Source organism: Oncorhynchus masou, chromosome 15 (genome assembly GCF_036934945.1).
Source record: "Oncorhynchus masou masou isolate Uvic2021 chromosome 15, UVic_Omas_1.1, whole genome shotgun sequence".
In the NCBI taxonomy this organism is placed as follows: Eukaryota; Metazoa; Chordata; class Actinopteri; order Salmoniformes; family Salmonidae; genus Oncorhynchus; species Oncorhynchus masou.
The window spans coordinates 18,378,793-18,393,107 of record NC_088226.1 but is presented as its reverse complement, the minus strand read 5'-3'; the positions used below and the strand labels follow the sequence as shown (position 1 = coordinate 18,393,107).

The following is a 14,315-nucleotide window of genomic DNA, read 5'->3' as shown; positions in this document are numbered from 1 at the left end:
GTTCTCTCGGAACCACAATGGTGTCCGTTTCTTATAGCGATGCTTTAACGCGTTACTCCAAAATTAACACCGATGAGGATTTTGGTGACTTCACCTACTTCATATGGCCAAGCAGTGCATTATGGGACATGATGCATATAAATCCTATCAGTAGTATATTTAATCGCATGTATTTAGTGCATGTCATACATTAATTACTCTTGTTACAAGTGATAGCCTACTTTATTCTAAAATATGTGATTCAATCCATGTTGCGAGGCATGTCTGGGTTACCCAGCGTGGGTGTCATTATTTTCCTAGTTCATTCTAACACGGCAGATGGCAGCAATGCACATAGGGATGGATTGACAGACAGTATGATATTCTACTTTGGAGCCTGCGCACGGCGTGGCTGTGTGTGTGTGTGTGTGTGTGTGTGTGTGTGTGTGTGTGTGTGTGTGTGTGTGTGTGTGTGTGTGTGTGTGTGTGTGTGTGTGTGTTTAGCCATTGATTTGGCAGGGTTGGGCGGTATAGTCTATGGTTTTTGACGCCGCACAGTTATAGAAAAAATAAAAGTGAAACGGTAGGCTTTACGTCATGTAGGGAGGGGACAGCGAACTGCGTGGTGAACTGAGCAGGGTTTAAACGTCTTCACTCTCCGATTTAGAGTCAGAATACAACATCTTCCAAAAGGATTGGGTTTGCTGCTTTTCCACTGATGTGCCTATTGTTGACAACTTTTGTCTCCATAGTCCGGTAAGAGAATCAAAACAAGACACTGAATTACCTACTCGTTTGTGTTATTTGGCGGTTATGTCGGCCTAATATTGGTGTTATTCGTGTAAATAAGTACGTAAACAGGCTATACACATTGTAGACCTTAAATTGAGATGGAAGTGGAGTTTATGGCAGTTAATAACAGTTTTACATGGGATATTCAGTTGCTGGACCCATTTCTGAAGAACGGGGGTGAAAAAGTATTGTCAACGGTTTTTAGATCCTTGACGTTCATACATAATTCCAGATATTTTTAAATGAACCTCTAATGATTTCGCGGGATCGTTCAGTGCCCTTTGATGAAGAAGCCTACAGGTTAAATTCTCAACGTTCTTCCTGTCAGACAGGTTCATGTTCAGTCATTTAAACCATATTTTGTTGAACTGTCTCCTCATATGACATGATGTTTCATGCAGGAACAAATGCAATATACTTGCCTATTGAAAACACTACAGAATACCATTGGTCACTAGTTATTTACATGTCATATAACATTACAAACAGTCGTCTACAGTTGCCTAAGTAATGATGAGGAAATGTGTTGTCAAGTCATTCATTGACCCATTGATTGGCAGAATATGCTTGTTATTTCCCGGGTAACAGTGTGATTACATCATGTGGTGTAACCTTCACCACTGTCTGTCTTGTACCCGCCCTGGCGCTATCTACCAAACAACTTCTAGAACGAATAGAAGGAAGTAGGTCGAAGTGAAGTCACTGGTATCTGTTGATAACAAGAATACTTCCCTGTTTGTCATCTTTAGGGAGAATGTTTCAAAATTCCCAATGTGTCTTAATCTTAAGTGTACAATAATCTTATATAGGGCAGACTTAAGTCTTTTGGGGGCCCAAAGTGAGATTTGGTTGGGGGGCCCCCCACCTCACTCAAAACATGTTAGTGGCCCCCCTCTTGACAGTGGAGAGAAAAATTACAGTTTTAAAGTTAATTTCATGCAACTCTACATATTTTGCCATGGGGCAGAGAAAAAAATAAATCTGTTTTACAGCAAATTTCCTGCAATTCTACACATTTGCTATGGGGTGGAGAAATGTCTGCTGTTTTAGAGGACATTCATGCAATTCTACAAATTTCACAATGACTTATGCCATATTAATATAGTATCTGAGTTAGAATGACTAACAAAATTATTGGGGGCCCCATGGAGGTCAGGGCCCACGTGCCCAGTCGGTATTCGGCCATGATTACTAGCTACTAATGTAAAAATATTTTATTTTTGGGTTGTGGGCCACCTAGTGGCCGGAGGCCCTAAGCGACCCCTGATCTATGCCTAGAAGCGGCCCTGATATTATAGCAGTGTTGAATTCAGCAGCCTCTTCCTCTGCTATTACATCAATTACGTTGGATTCACTACTTATAATTTTATGAATGATCTTTTCAATGTGATATTCTTTTGAAATAACTTGTCAATTAATTGAATTATCTAACTTTATTTTTTCATGTTGTGTTTGTCTGTATAGGATTTAACGATATTTGGAAGGGTGAAGAGGAGAGGATACACAACTTTTTTATTTCACCATAGTGTCTATTTTGGTGTATCCTAAATAGTTGTATTTTCCCTCTTTATTACATTGACTTGAAGCTATAGATAACCCATCAACAGACAATAAGTTATCAGAGGCTTACACTTGGCATTTTGCCACCCCACCACGGCTCCATTTCCTTTCCTCTCATTTCTTGCACTCACCCTGTAAACTCCGAAGACAAGACATGGTGTGTGTGAAGAAATATTTCACAGAGGGCTTGATCCAGGTAGCCATCCTGCTCAGTCTGGTTGGCATCAGAGTAGATGTGGGCCCTTACCTGCCCCCCTGGAACGAGATGATCTTGGGCCCCACCTCTGCCCTCACCCAGACTCAGTTCCACAACCTCCACAACCAGCTGGATGGCCAGGACCTCCACCCCAAGAGTGTAGACCTGGACGGCTTCTTCACAGCCCGGAGACTCCTGGGCTGGGTCCGCTCCCTGGACCGCCTCCGGGTGCCTAGCTCGGAGCTAGAAACCTGGCTTGTGCGGCGCGAGCCTGATGCCCTGGTGGTGGGGGCTCAAGGTCAGCCAGCCCCCCTGGAGGAAGGGGCAGGTGGGTTGGAGGATCATGCGGGTGACCAGGTGGAGTCGGTCATGAGGTTAAGCGTGGTGGCGGGGTCGCAGGAGTCGGGTTACGGGCCAATCAGAGAGGACAGTCTGGACACCACGGCGCCGCTTCTAAGAAGAAGCCATGAGGAGGAGGATGAAGATCTCTATGAAGAGGTAAACTATGGTGAACTCTTCTATACTCTTTCAGTAAGACCAGTGGCAGAATAGAGTAGTAGTTCAAGATAATGGGCTGTGTCAGAGCTTATTCAATGTTCAAATACAATGCAGTGCCTTAAACAAATTAATTCCATCCTTAGATACACAATAGTGAACTACATTTTACTGCAAACCAGTCCAAGGCTCTGCCACTGGAGAAGTGTGTTCAATTAGGCAACTATTAAACTGTTGATTTACAGAAGGCAAGTGATACGCATGTCATATATCATTAGGGATCAAGGGCAGGATTTACTGGAGGCTGAGATCACTCTATAAAAGGAGGCTTAACTGGGAGAGAAGAACACCCTTGTATGAAAACAGCCTTACAGTAAACAGAGTGGGGATTCCCACCCTCCTTGGATTCAAGCAAGTGAAAGCTTCCTGGTTGTATTTGCTGTATCATGCTCTTAATTTCAAACCTGCATTGCAAGACATTTACAACTTAATTTACAGCATTAAGGAATGCAATCTAAGATTGCAAGTCAAAAATGAAGTGTAGGTTACTTTTCAGAATAAGTGACTGATAACTAATCCTAAAGGCTCGTTCAGACTGTACGATTTTAGCTGTCTTATGCCACAATTTCCACTTTGTGCTCAAATTCTTAGGTTGTAAATGATTGTCAGACGTCTTTGCTTATTCAGTGTGACTAACAAATCAAATCAAACATAATTTAGCAGGCGTAAAAGACATTCCTGAAATCTACCTACTGGTCTTGACGAGAAGGGAAAAAATGTTGGGGGAGGTTCCATTCTGCACTGTTCAACCAATCTAGTAAATGTGGAGGAGGAGTTAAGATGGAGTGTAGCCTTGTTAACATTCAAAAGAGGAAGTCGCGTCACAGGCTCTTTCCATTTCCCCTGAAAACCGTAACATCCGGTTGTTGTGCGACAGGGTCTAGGTCTGCCAATTTAAGTACCACTATGTGTGGTCGTAGCCTCCGACAAAGTGTTTAGCCTTTATCGTGTAGTGTGGCTGGGGTTACAAGCCAATCCCAGTGACTGACCAAAAGGAACACAGCTGGCACAGAGTTGCCCACAATATTATGATGGAATAGTCAGATTAGTATAATAGTTTGATTTAAATGTTTACATGCTTTGCAAGAAGAATGATTTCTCTAATCTTTACATGACTTCAGAAATCAGGCTCCCTAATGGGATTTTGATAAATGCACAAAATCGCAAATCAAAATAAACGTTTTACCAAAATGACCGTGTTATTTTTTTGGGAAGCATGTTTGATTCTGACATATAAAGGTTGTATGTGAAAACAATTAATAGACACATTTCAGTGTTTCTGAACTAATTTCACTAATGCATAAATGTGGGAGACTTGCACTGCTGGTGCCAGTACATGCGCTGGTCAAATACACCGCTGCAGTTGGTCTAGTTTACGTCAGCTGACGTAACCTCTCAAGCCAATCGCAGAATGTGATGACAAAACTGAAGCAAATCATACAATCTGACCAGGTTGATAAAGACTTTTATTTGGTAACATGTAAAAGACTGACTCCGACGTACATTGTGGGAAGGCCTGAAAGTGAAATATTTTTCATGTTATAACGTTTGTTTCATTCTAGTAAAAAAGTTCAGGGAATTGTATATTAGGCATGGTGTTTGGTGGGTTGTCCTCTTCAGATTTCAATAGCAGAAGGATAATAACTAATATGACGAGGCAAATTATTTAGGTTATTAGTCAATGTTTATTCTCTGAGGACTTGCTGAACTTGAAAACAAGACATAAATCACTTTAAAGACAGGAAAAATATCAAGTCTTGTTTTATCTAGTCTATTTCTGATAAGTGTATTGCAACAGTTACATTTGTTTAATTGTAAGAAATTACAATTAACCCAAGTCACAACCCCATCATTATGGTTTAGCATTTGCTCACTTTTGTTCGAGCCTGTGTTTTGGCACCCAAAACACTAATTGGGCAATGACAGAATCACGCGGAGTTAACGCAGCAGCATGCTAAAAGCTTGGCTGGACTTCCCCTTGTTTTTCAACAGCTGAGGGAGAGCTGCTTGTTGATATGTTCCATTAACTGTGAGGGGTGCGCTGGCCAGGCCCAGGCTGCTGTGTGTCAGGGGAAAGTAGACCAGAGAGGGGTGTGTGACTGGAAATGTGTACCACTTTAGCCACTGGCTGTTCAGATTTGTCCCATACATACAGCTTTCCACACCCATCACAGCCCAGCTGATTTGGTGTAGGAGTACCCTGGCTGGTATAGTCATCATAATTACACACATTCTGTGTAGGCTAATTGTATTTGTACACCAATCATATTTAGAAGTGCAATCACAATAATACTTGAATTTACTATGGAAATAAAAGTATCAGAAGATTCATCAAATATTACTGTTAAAACATGTATTTATTTATTGAATATTGCAAACATGGGGTCAGTTTTTTTCTGCTCTAACTTAGACTTTGAAGGGGAATTCCCAAATCACTTTCATTTAGCACTGAGGTACACTATTAGTCACTTTGGGAGTGTATGGAGTTTTCAGTCACTGTAGGGTCTAAATATATATCTGCTTGGCAACCTGCCTGAGTATGCACCCTACACTGGACTCCTCAACACTCCATAATGAGCTTGTTTTGGATTGGGGAAAGTATGGGGGTTGTTTTGTTTTAGTCCTCTGTGTGTCATTGCTATCTTCTGGCTTCTGGTCTTCTGGGCCATTTGACTGCGTACCCAGTCTCAGCCAAGATGACTGCAGACACCGGGGAGGCTTTAGTTTTAGCCTCCCAAATCAGCTCTCAGGGCAGAGAAAGTGGTGTCATTTGGCCTGTCCAATGTCACAGTTGACCAAGTATGCAGTTCAGACTGGACATGTAGCCCTGTTGGCTATTTCTGGACAGGAGGGCATGTTTTTTGGCATTGCTAACTGGTACTCAGTTCAAAATTGACATGCCTCATGTTTTCCCACCAACCAGTATTCCTGCTGAAAAATATTTTGTTTTGGAACATAGTTATGCTCTTCCTTCCATCGATGGTTATGCTTTCTGGGTCAACCAAGATCCCAGTAAGTGATATTGAACTGACCATCTGAGACTAAGTTAGGGGCTGCAATCATGATGTAACAATTCAGACATACTGATAATCTTAGTTCCTGCCAAGGAACGAATCGTCCCTGATAATGACCTTCACCCAGACTAACTCATCCGGGAAGCAGCAACCGCACGGAGACAGCTGGGCTGTATTGTTTTTTAAACTCCAGCTGCATCATATTATGGCAGAAATGTGTTGTACTATCTGGGGCATGCCACCACATCTCCCCCTCTTATAGATGCTGTTATTGCTACAGGGCTAGGTTGGACATGTCTAAAGTGCCAGACATCACAAGTCCTACAGTATTGTTTGAGGAGAAAGGTCAACAAAGCTTCCTCTGGGATACTGCTCTGTGAACCTTTTGCCCTCTCCTCTCTCTGCTCATTCGTACAGAGAGAGGGGTCAAGGACCTCTCCTAAGGCCATGAGCTATAATTAAGCAATAATGCCGGACGGGTGTGGTATATGGCCAATATACCATGGCTAAGGGCCGTTCTTAGGCCAAAGCCCTTAGCCGTGGTATATTGGCCATCAGTGGGGCGGCAGGTAGCCTAGTGGTTAGAGCGTTGGGCCAGTAACCAAAAGGTTGCTGGATCGAATCCCCAAGCTAGGTAAAAATCTGTCGTTCTACCCCTGAACAAGGCAGTTCACTCACTGTTCCGAGGCCGTCATTGTAAATAAGAATTTGTTCTTAACAGACTTGCCTAGTTAAAAAGGTGCAATAAAAATATCAAACCCTCAAGGTGCGTTATTGCTATTATAAACTGGTTACTAATGTAATTAGAGCAGTAAAAATAAATGTTTAGTCATACCCGTGATATACAGTCTGATATACCACAGCTTTCAGCCAATCAGCATTCAGGGCTCGAACCACCCAGTTTATAACTTGTCTTAACTTCCCAAACTTATTATTCAGTTCTATTACAACTAATCTCTGCTCTATTACCTTGACTTGCTCAATGAAACACTGAAGTGCTGCCAGGCTCATTTGTCTGAGCCTCTCAGGGAAGTAACATTGTGACATGTCAATATTGTGGAAAGTGGAAAACTGACAACGTCAGTGTTGACTCGCCAGCTCAGCTGTAACTACTGATGTTTGTCTTGAAAACTTGGACTCAGAGTGCTTTGTAGGTATATTTCACTCAGAACACTACCCGTGACCACAGCTCGTTTGTTTTGTAACACGAGGTGGCATCATTCTAGCACACATTCATACCTTCGATTTCACAATACTTGTTTACTAGCTTAGGCTAGTAGTATATCACCTCTTCAGACAGGCACATGTATATGTATAGCCCTATACCCAGAGCCCTCTGGACCCCATCCAATGCCCAAATCTGTCCAGAGCTGCCTTCTTTGCCCCCCCCCCCCCCCCAACAATTCTCATGTTGTGCTTATGCTTGAGGAAAATATGCTGTGCAATCCCTTCCAGTCACATTCAGGTACACATTGACCCAAACCCATAAGTGATTGCAGAGTAGCAGTACCACAGGCCTCAGGGAATGGTCAAAGGCAGGGGTTGGAACCGATTCAGGGAACAGAAAAGCAGACAAAAAAAATTGAGGAAGGGAAACAGAACCAGGAACAAAAGTGATCTATATTCTTCCGGAACAGAACCGTTATTTTCTAACCTTGAGCCGGTTCAAATCAAGTCAAATGCATTTATATAGCCCTTCGTACATCAGCTGATATCTCAAAGTGCTGTACAGAAACCCAGCCTAAAACCCCAAACAGCAAGCGATGCAGGTGTAGAAGCATGGTGGATAGGAAAAACTCCCTAGAAAGGCCAAAACCTAGGAGGAAACCTAGAGAGGGACCAGGCTATGTGGAGTGGCTAGTCCTCTTCTGGCTGTCCCGAGTGGAGATTATAGTAGAACATGGCCAAGATGTTCAAATGTTCATAAATGACCAGCATGGTCAAATAATAATAATCACAGGCAGAACAGTTGAAACTGGAGCAGCAGCACGGCCAGGTGGACTGGGGACAGCAAGGAGTCGTCATGTCAGGTAGTCCTGAGGCATGGTCCTAGGGCCCAGGTCCCCCGAGAGAGAGAAAGAAAGAGAGAATTAGAGAGAGCATACTTAAATTCACACAGGACACCGGATAGGGCAGGAGAAGTACTCCAGATATAACACACTGACCCTAGCCCTACGACAAACTACTGCAGCATAAATACTGGAGGCTGAGACAGGAGGGGTCAGGAGACACTGTGGCCCCATCCGATGACACCCCCGGACAGGGCCAAGTAGGAAGGATATAACCCCACCCACTTTGCCAAAGCACAGCCCCCACACCACTAGAGGGATATCTTCAACCACCAATTTACCATCCTGAGACAAGGTTGAGTATAGCCCACAAAGATCTACGCCACGGCACAACCCAAGGTGGGGCGCCAACCCAGACAGGAAGATCACATCAGTGACTCAACCCACTCAAGTGACACACCCCTCCTAGGGACGGTATGAAAGAGCCCTAGTAAGCCAGTGACTCAGCCACTGTATTAGGGTTAGAGGCAGAGAATCCCAGTGTAGAGGGGAACCGGCCAGGCAGAGACAGCAAGGGCCGTTCGTTGCTCCAGAGCCTTTCCGTTCACCTTCACACTCCTGGGCCCAGACTACACTCAATCATATGACCCACTGAAGAGATGAGTCTTCAGTAAAGACTTAAAGGTTGAGACCGAGTTTGCGTCTCTCACATGGGTAGGCAGAACATTCCATAATAATGTTATTTTCTGTTACCAGAATATTCTTAATGTGTAGTATATAATTTCAGTTCCAACCCCTGGTCCGACCTCAAACATGTTGTCAAATACTGTTCAAGGGGTCACAAGATCAGAATGTTCCAAACAGTCAAAGTGTAAACAGTCAAAGAAAGTCAGTCAGTTTCACTCAGGTCGCTGTACTGTAAGGTTAGAATCGGGGCATCACAAATGGCAACATCCCGAACTCCAATAGTCCCTTTCGGTGGAGGGCGAGAGGATCAGCTGCAAATTTAGAACTGGTTTAGGGACATGACTGGAACAGTTGGTATCACTAAGCTCCAACTTAAGGAAAAGGTTAAGTCTATTCATAGCCATCTCACTGTTTGTATGCAATGTCTACTAATGTATGGGCCTGTATGGAAAAATTAACTGTAGTAGATTAAATGCAAGGTGGCTGCGATCCCCTTTCTCTTTTTGTTCCTGGCCCGTGTCCTATCTAACAATACTGCCCTACTGAGCAAAAAGGCAGTAACTGCTCATAGCGTGGAACTGAGGGGGGAAAAATGGCTTTTATTTACCTTTGTTTCACAGTAACCTTATGCAGTTACTGCTACTATGACACCCATTTTCTCCAAAACACAAGAGGCAGGATACTTGTCCACATGATTAAGCATGTATTTAATGTAAAAAAAAAAGACTAATTTTCAACCAAATTAGCAGTTACTGCCTTTTTGCTTGGTAGGGCAGAATAGTACAGCGAGAACTTGAATAAAACATACAAGGATACATAGGGCATTGTATGGATGATTAATTATCATAGTTAATATGCTTAATAAAGGTGTAGATAACGTCGCTACACCTGACATTAATTATTATTATGCGTTCACAGGATACAGATATGCTTTGGCAGGATCACTCTGATCTTGGACGTCATCAGAGGCCTGAGGAGGAGCTGGTGGGGGACACCTGGAGAGAAATCTGGAGGGATGGTGGACGCTCTTATGACCTTGCGAATAGAGAACTTGCACAGGATTTATCTGATCAGGTGGGACTCAGTCCGGAGGCTTATAAAATGTCCATATTTCATACATACCTGTACCCTTGGACTTGTTCTGAGACATCCTGGTTCAATTATGTTATAAAATGCAACATGTTGAAATGTAAGACATGGTGCACTTTGGGAAAGAGTAATGCTCCGGTTGCTTGAAACCAAATGAGTTTTCTATCCTGGCTGTGCGTCGTGAAGCAGGATAGAGTGTTTGGGGTAGATGAGGTGGAGATAGGAAGCAATCTTCCCATGTGTGTACAATAAGAACATGAACTGCAGGTTTCTGGGTTCTAACCCCAATCTCTTGCACTCCTATGGGTTAGAAGAGACCTGAAACTCTTGCTAATCCACTATACCTCATTTTGGGAACAGGGGCAGCCACATATCATTAAAAGGCATTTGCACTCATCAGTGGTGTATAGCTGGAGCATGAGTTTCCTTGACCCAAGGAGAAATACAGTCTAGTGAAACGAAATTAACATTTGATACCACACTACAAAACGTTTCAGATAAAGCCACGCTGTTCCAACTGTTGGGTTTTATCCTCTTGCCATAACATGTTCTGGAAAAGCCTAATCATTTCCACCATCTGTATCAGTTCAGCTCAGAAGAAAAGGAACCATTGTCAACATCCAGAACATCCAGGTAGCTCTCTGCTCACTCCTGTTCTCTTCTCAGTTTGCCAGCTTGGAAGCTCAGTCCTCAATGTCCTTCCAGGAATGTCTACGGCTCTTGGAAGACACCTTCCCTTTTGGAGAGGAGACAGAGGTACAGTTTCATTTGATGGTACTAGGGTAAGAGATGACCATTGATAGGTTTGTTGACCACAGGATAACCATTGTGATGTTTCTGTTTTTAGCTGTCAGACCCAGTTGGCGTAGATCGGAGGGAAGCCACCAGCGGAGAGGACCCAACCCCTGTCCGAGAGCTTCTCCTGTCCCCCCTGCTGTCCCACGAGGAACCATCTCTGGACTTGGAGCAGCAGTGGCATGATATTCTCGCCACCATGGAGCCAGAAGTAAGTTCTACGTGGTTTCTGATTTTTTTTTATCCCCTTCATAAACATAGTTTATTTAAAATGTCAAGAAGTGTATAAACGTTGAAATACCCTTGCCCTGAAAGTAATTCAAAATAAATGTAATCCAACTTCTGGTAATATTTTGGAAGGATATGGACCTTGGCAGAGCTGAAATGCAATCTGGATCTATTCAGAGTTCCAGCTTGATGGACCCCGTTCACCAGGATGTCAGCCTTCATCAGGCAATCCTGCCCGGAAGCAGCCAGGATAGTTACCCCTTCAACTCCAGCTTTGGGGGCAGTGTTCCCCTGGAGAACCCACTCCAGCCAGCCCTGCTCAGTCAGTCCTCCAGCGGACCTGATTTTGACCGTAACTTGACCTTTGGCCCATCTGACCTGACAGATAACACTCTTCCTTTGGCACTCAATGGCACAGTTGGCAACCCCATGGCTTCCATTCAGTCAAGCCTCTTTCTGGAGGAACCAGTCCTGCCTAGCCCACTCGGCTCCCTATTGGATGATGCCTTGCTGGATGAGATTAGTTTCCTGGACCTGGCTCTGGAGGAAGGCTTCAACCCAACACAGGCCTCCCAACTTGAAGAGCTAGACTCTGACTCTGGACTTTCTCTAAACTTCAGCCACAGCCCTGCATCCCCTAGCAGCTCGGAGGCATCCTATTCCTCTTCTTCATCCTCTTCATCATCTGACTCTTCTGTCTTTTCTGACGAAGGGGCTGTGGGCTACAGCTCTGACATGGAGGTTATTGTGACGCGAGAGGAAGGTGCCGTGGGAGGCTACTCCCCAAAAGTCCGTAACATGTGCAGCACAAGCTACCAGAAGCCTGGGCGTTTCAACAACCTCCCTTGGCTGGAACAAGTGGGCCACGACCATACCTACAACCAGCCAAGGGCCACCTCTCCCACGCAGGGAAAATCACATTACAGCAAAACCTATGAGCATGACATTTCCGATAAGCTTTGGGGCCGTGATGAGCGCCGGGCTCTCGCCATGAAGATCCCCTTCTCCAACGATCTCATTGTCAACCTGCCCGTGGAGGAGTTCAATGAACTTCTGACCAAGCATCGTCTCAGTGAGGCCCAGCTCAACCTGATCCGAGACATTCGCAGGCGGGGCAAAAACAAGATGGCCGCTCAGAACTGCCGCCGACGCAAGCTTGATGTCCTGTTTGAGCTCGAGGAGGGAGTAGAAGGATTATACCGCCACAAGGCCCGTCTGTTAAAGCAAAAGGCAGAGAACCTTCGCTCTGTCCGGGAAATGAAGCAGCGGCTCAGTGGTCTTTACCAGGAGGTTTTTTCCCGTCTGCGGGATGAGCAAGGAAGACCCTTGCCTGCCACTGACTACACCCTCCAATTTGGCAATGATGGACAGATCCTGCTTGCTACACGGAACGGTTCAGCCAGTGAACAAAACCGCAAGCCCCACAAGAAACAGAAGAACAGAAAAAAGTGAACTTTTGTTGGGTGTGCAGTTTGGTGTAGCACTCAAGGAGTCGCTTGACAAGGGGATGGCTGTAAAGATTAAATATCTCACAATAAGAGGGAACTGAAAAGGAAAGATGTAAGAGGAAACCTAAATCAGTTTTAATCTGCTCTGATAGTTTATTTGCTGGAAAGGACATGTAGCACAAATATGATCATGCAAGAATCTTGTGAACATCTTGGAAAAACAAAGGGAAAACCTGTCTCAGGGGCAAAATAACTGTTGGGAGAACCATGTCAGCCTTCCAAAGAAATACAGTACATAAAACACTAAGGTGACAAGGAGGAATGGCTCGCCTACGGCCTTCCGCCAACAGACACAAGACCGGGCTCTTGGCGCAATGCGGGCACATTGCTGTCCCAGTCTTCCAGTGCCTATATGTTGAGGGTAGGCCTAGGTTCCTTGAAGTCATCACTCACCAGACAGTTTTAGGTACACATCTAGTACCAGCTCAGAGCCCTCTTTGCCTCCAGAACAACCCAAACTCTTCGGGGCATGGATTCTACAACGTGTCGGAAACGTTTGTTGCTCAATTGGTATCAAGGAAAAACATTCCCCACACCGGCATGTACCAGGCAGGATGGGTCCACGGACTCATGCTGTTTATGCCAAGTCCTGACTGAGAGGAACTGAGATTCAACAGACCAGACAATGTTTTTCCAATCCTCAATTGTCCAGTGTTGGTGATGACATGCCCACTAGAGCCGCTTCTTGTTTTTAGCTAATAGAAGTGGAACAAGGTATGGTGTCTGCTGCAATAGTCCATCTGTGACAAGGATCAACAAGTTGTGCGTTCCGAGATGCCGTTCTGCACACAACTGTTGTACTGCAGCGTTATTTGCCTGTTTGTGGCCCACCTGTTAGCTTGCAGGATTCTTGCAATTCTCCTTCGACCTCTCATCAACGAGCCGATTTCACCCACAGGACTGCCGCTGACGATGTTTGTTTGTCGCACCATTCTCGGTAAACCCTAGACCCTGTTGTGTGAGAAGCACTGGAGGGTGGGAGTTTGAGATACTGGATCTGGTGAGCCTGGCGCTGAAGATCATACCATGCTCAGGTCACTTGTTGCCCATTCTAACATTCAATCAAATAGCAACTGAATGCCAATCTGCCAGCTTTACAAAGCAAGCCTCAGCAACAAGACTCCCTGTCTTGTCTGTAAGAGTTATACATTTTCATGAACAGGGTGGTGTACCTTTATAAATTGACCGGTGAGTGTATACCCAAGTAAAAAGGACAAGGGAGCCTGGTTGAGAACAAAAGGGAACCAAAAAGATTTGCACCAGTCTAAAGTGAACACAACACACAAGTTACCATTAACTGGTGCATTATGGCTGTCAGTGAAGGAGTTGGATAGTGCTTTTAGTAAAGCCTTAGTTACCCACACAGATATCTGTGGTTCTCAGGGGATGTGACATAATGCAGACAATGGTACAATGAAATTCAGGAAATAGACTGCTTTAAAGTACCTGAATATAATATCTACTCAGGGCCAGTGCCAACAATATTGTGTTAATGATATGGTTGTGGACTTTTATTTGTAACAAGTTGAAATTGAATGCCTTTATCACCGGTATCATACTAGAATATAACTTAATGCTGCATAAAATAACACAGCATTGTCATAAATGTTAAAGTCAAATTTATGAAATGCCACTACAAGTACTGAGATTGTGGCTTCACTACTTTTATGCTTTGTCAAGTGTCCAATATCAACATAAAAAAGTACTTTAAAAAATATGTATATATATATATTTAAACCCTGAATTGGGTGCTATATGGTATTATTGGTTTTAAAAGAACAATATTGTGTTTTAGGAAGTTCTCACCCCATTCTGTTTCATACTTTTGAGTACTTGCTGGCAACCAAGGGATGTTACTTTTGGGTGAATAAAACATTTGAACATCTTTTATGATCCCTTTTGC

General features: G+C 44.0%; 1 protein-coding gene across 1 annotated transcript; it reads left to right on the top strand.

The window, feature by feature from the left end:
• The first annotated feature begins 521 nt into the window (after positions 1–521).
• On the top strand, positions 522–14,297 carry LOC135555812 (endoplasmic reticulum membrane sensor NFE2L1-like). The gene is made up of 6 exons (XM_064988560.1): positions 522–735; positions 2,236–3,025; positions 9,711–9,866; positions 10,548–10,637; positions 10,729–10,887; positions 11,037–14,297. Exons 2-6 carry the CDS (start codon positions 2,486–2,488, stop codon positions 12,354–12,356), a joined length of 2,265 nt encoding a protein of 754 aa, XP_064844632.1. The 5' UTR covers positions 522–735; positions 2,236–2,485; the 3' UTR covers positions 12,357–14,297.
• Positions 14,298–14,315: the final 18 nt, after the last annotated feature.

What these genes read in the sequence shown, in the direction of transcription:
- LOC135555812 (XM_064988560.1), top strand. Translation starts at nt 2,486, where the DNA reads ATGGTGTGTGTGAAGAAATATTTCACAGAGGGCTTGATCCAGGTAGCC. An exon ending in ATGAAGATCTCTATGAAGAG is followed by an intron (nt 3,026 to 9,710) that starts GTAAACTATGGT and finishes ATGCGTTCACAG; the next exon opens with GATACAGATATGCTTTGGCA. An exon ending in CACAGGATTTATCTGATCAG is followed by an intron (nt 9,867 to 10,547) that starts GTGGGACTCAGT and finishes TTCTCTTCTCAG; the next exon opens with TTTGCCAGCTTGGAAGCTCA.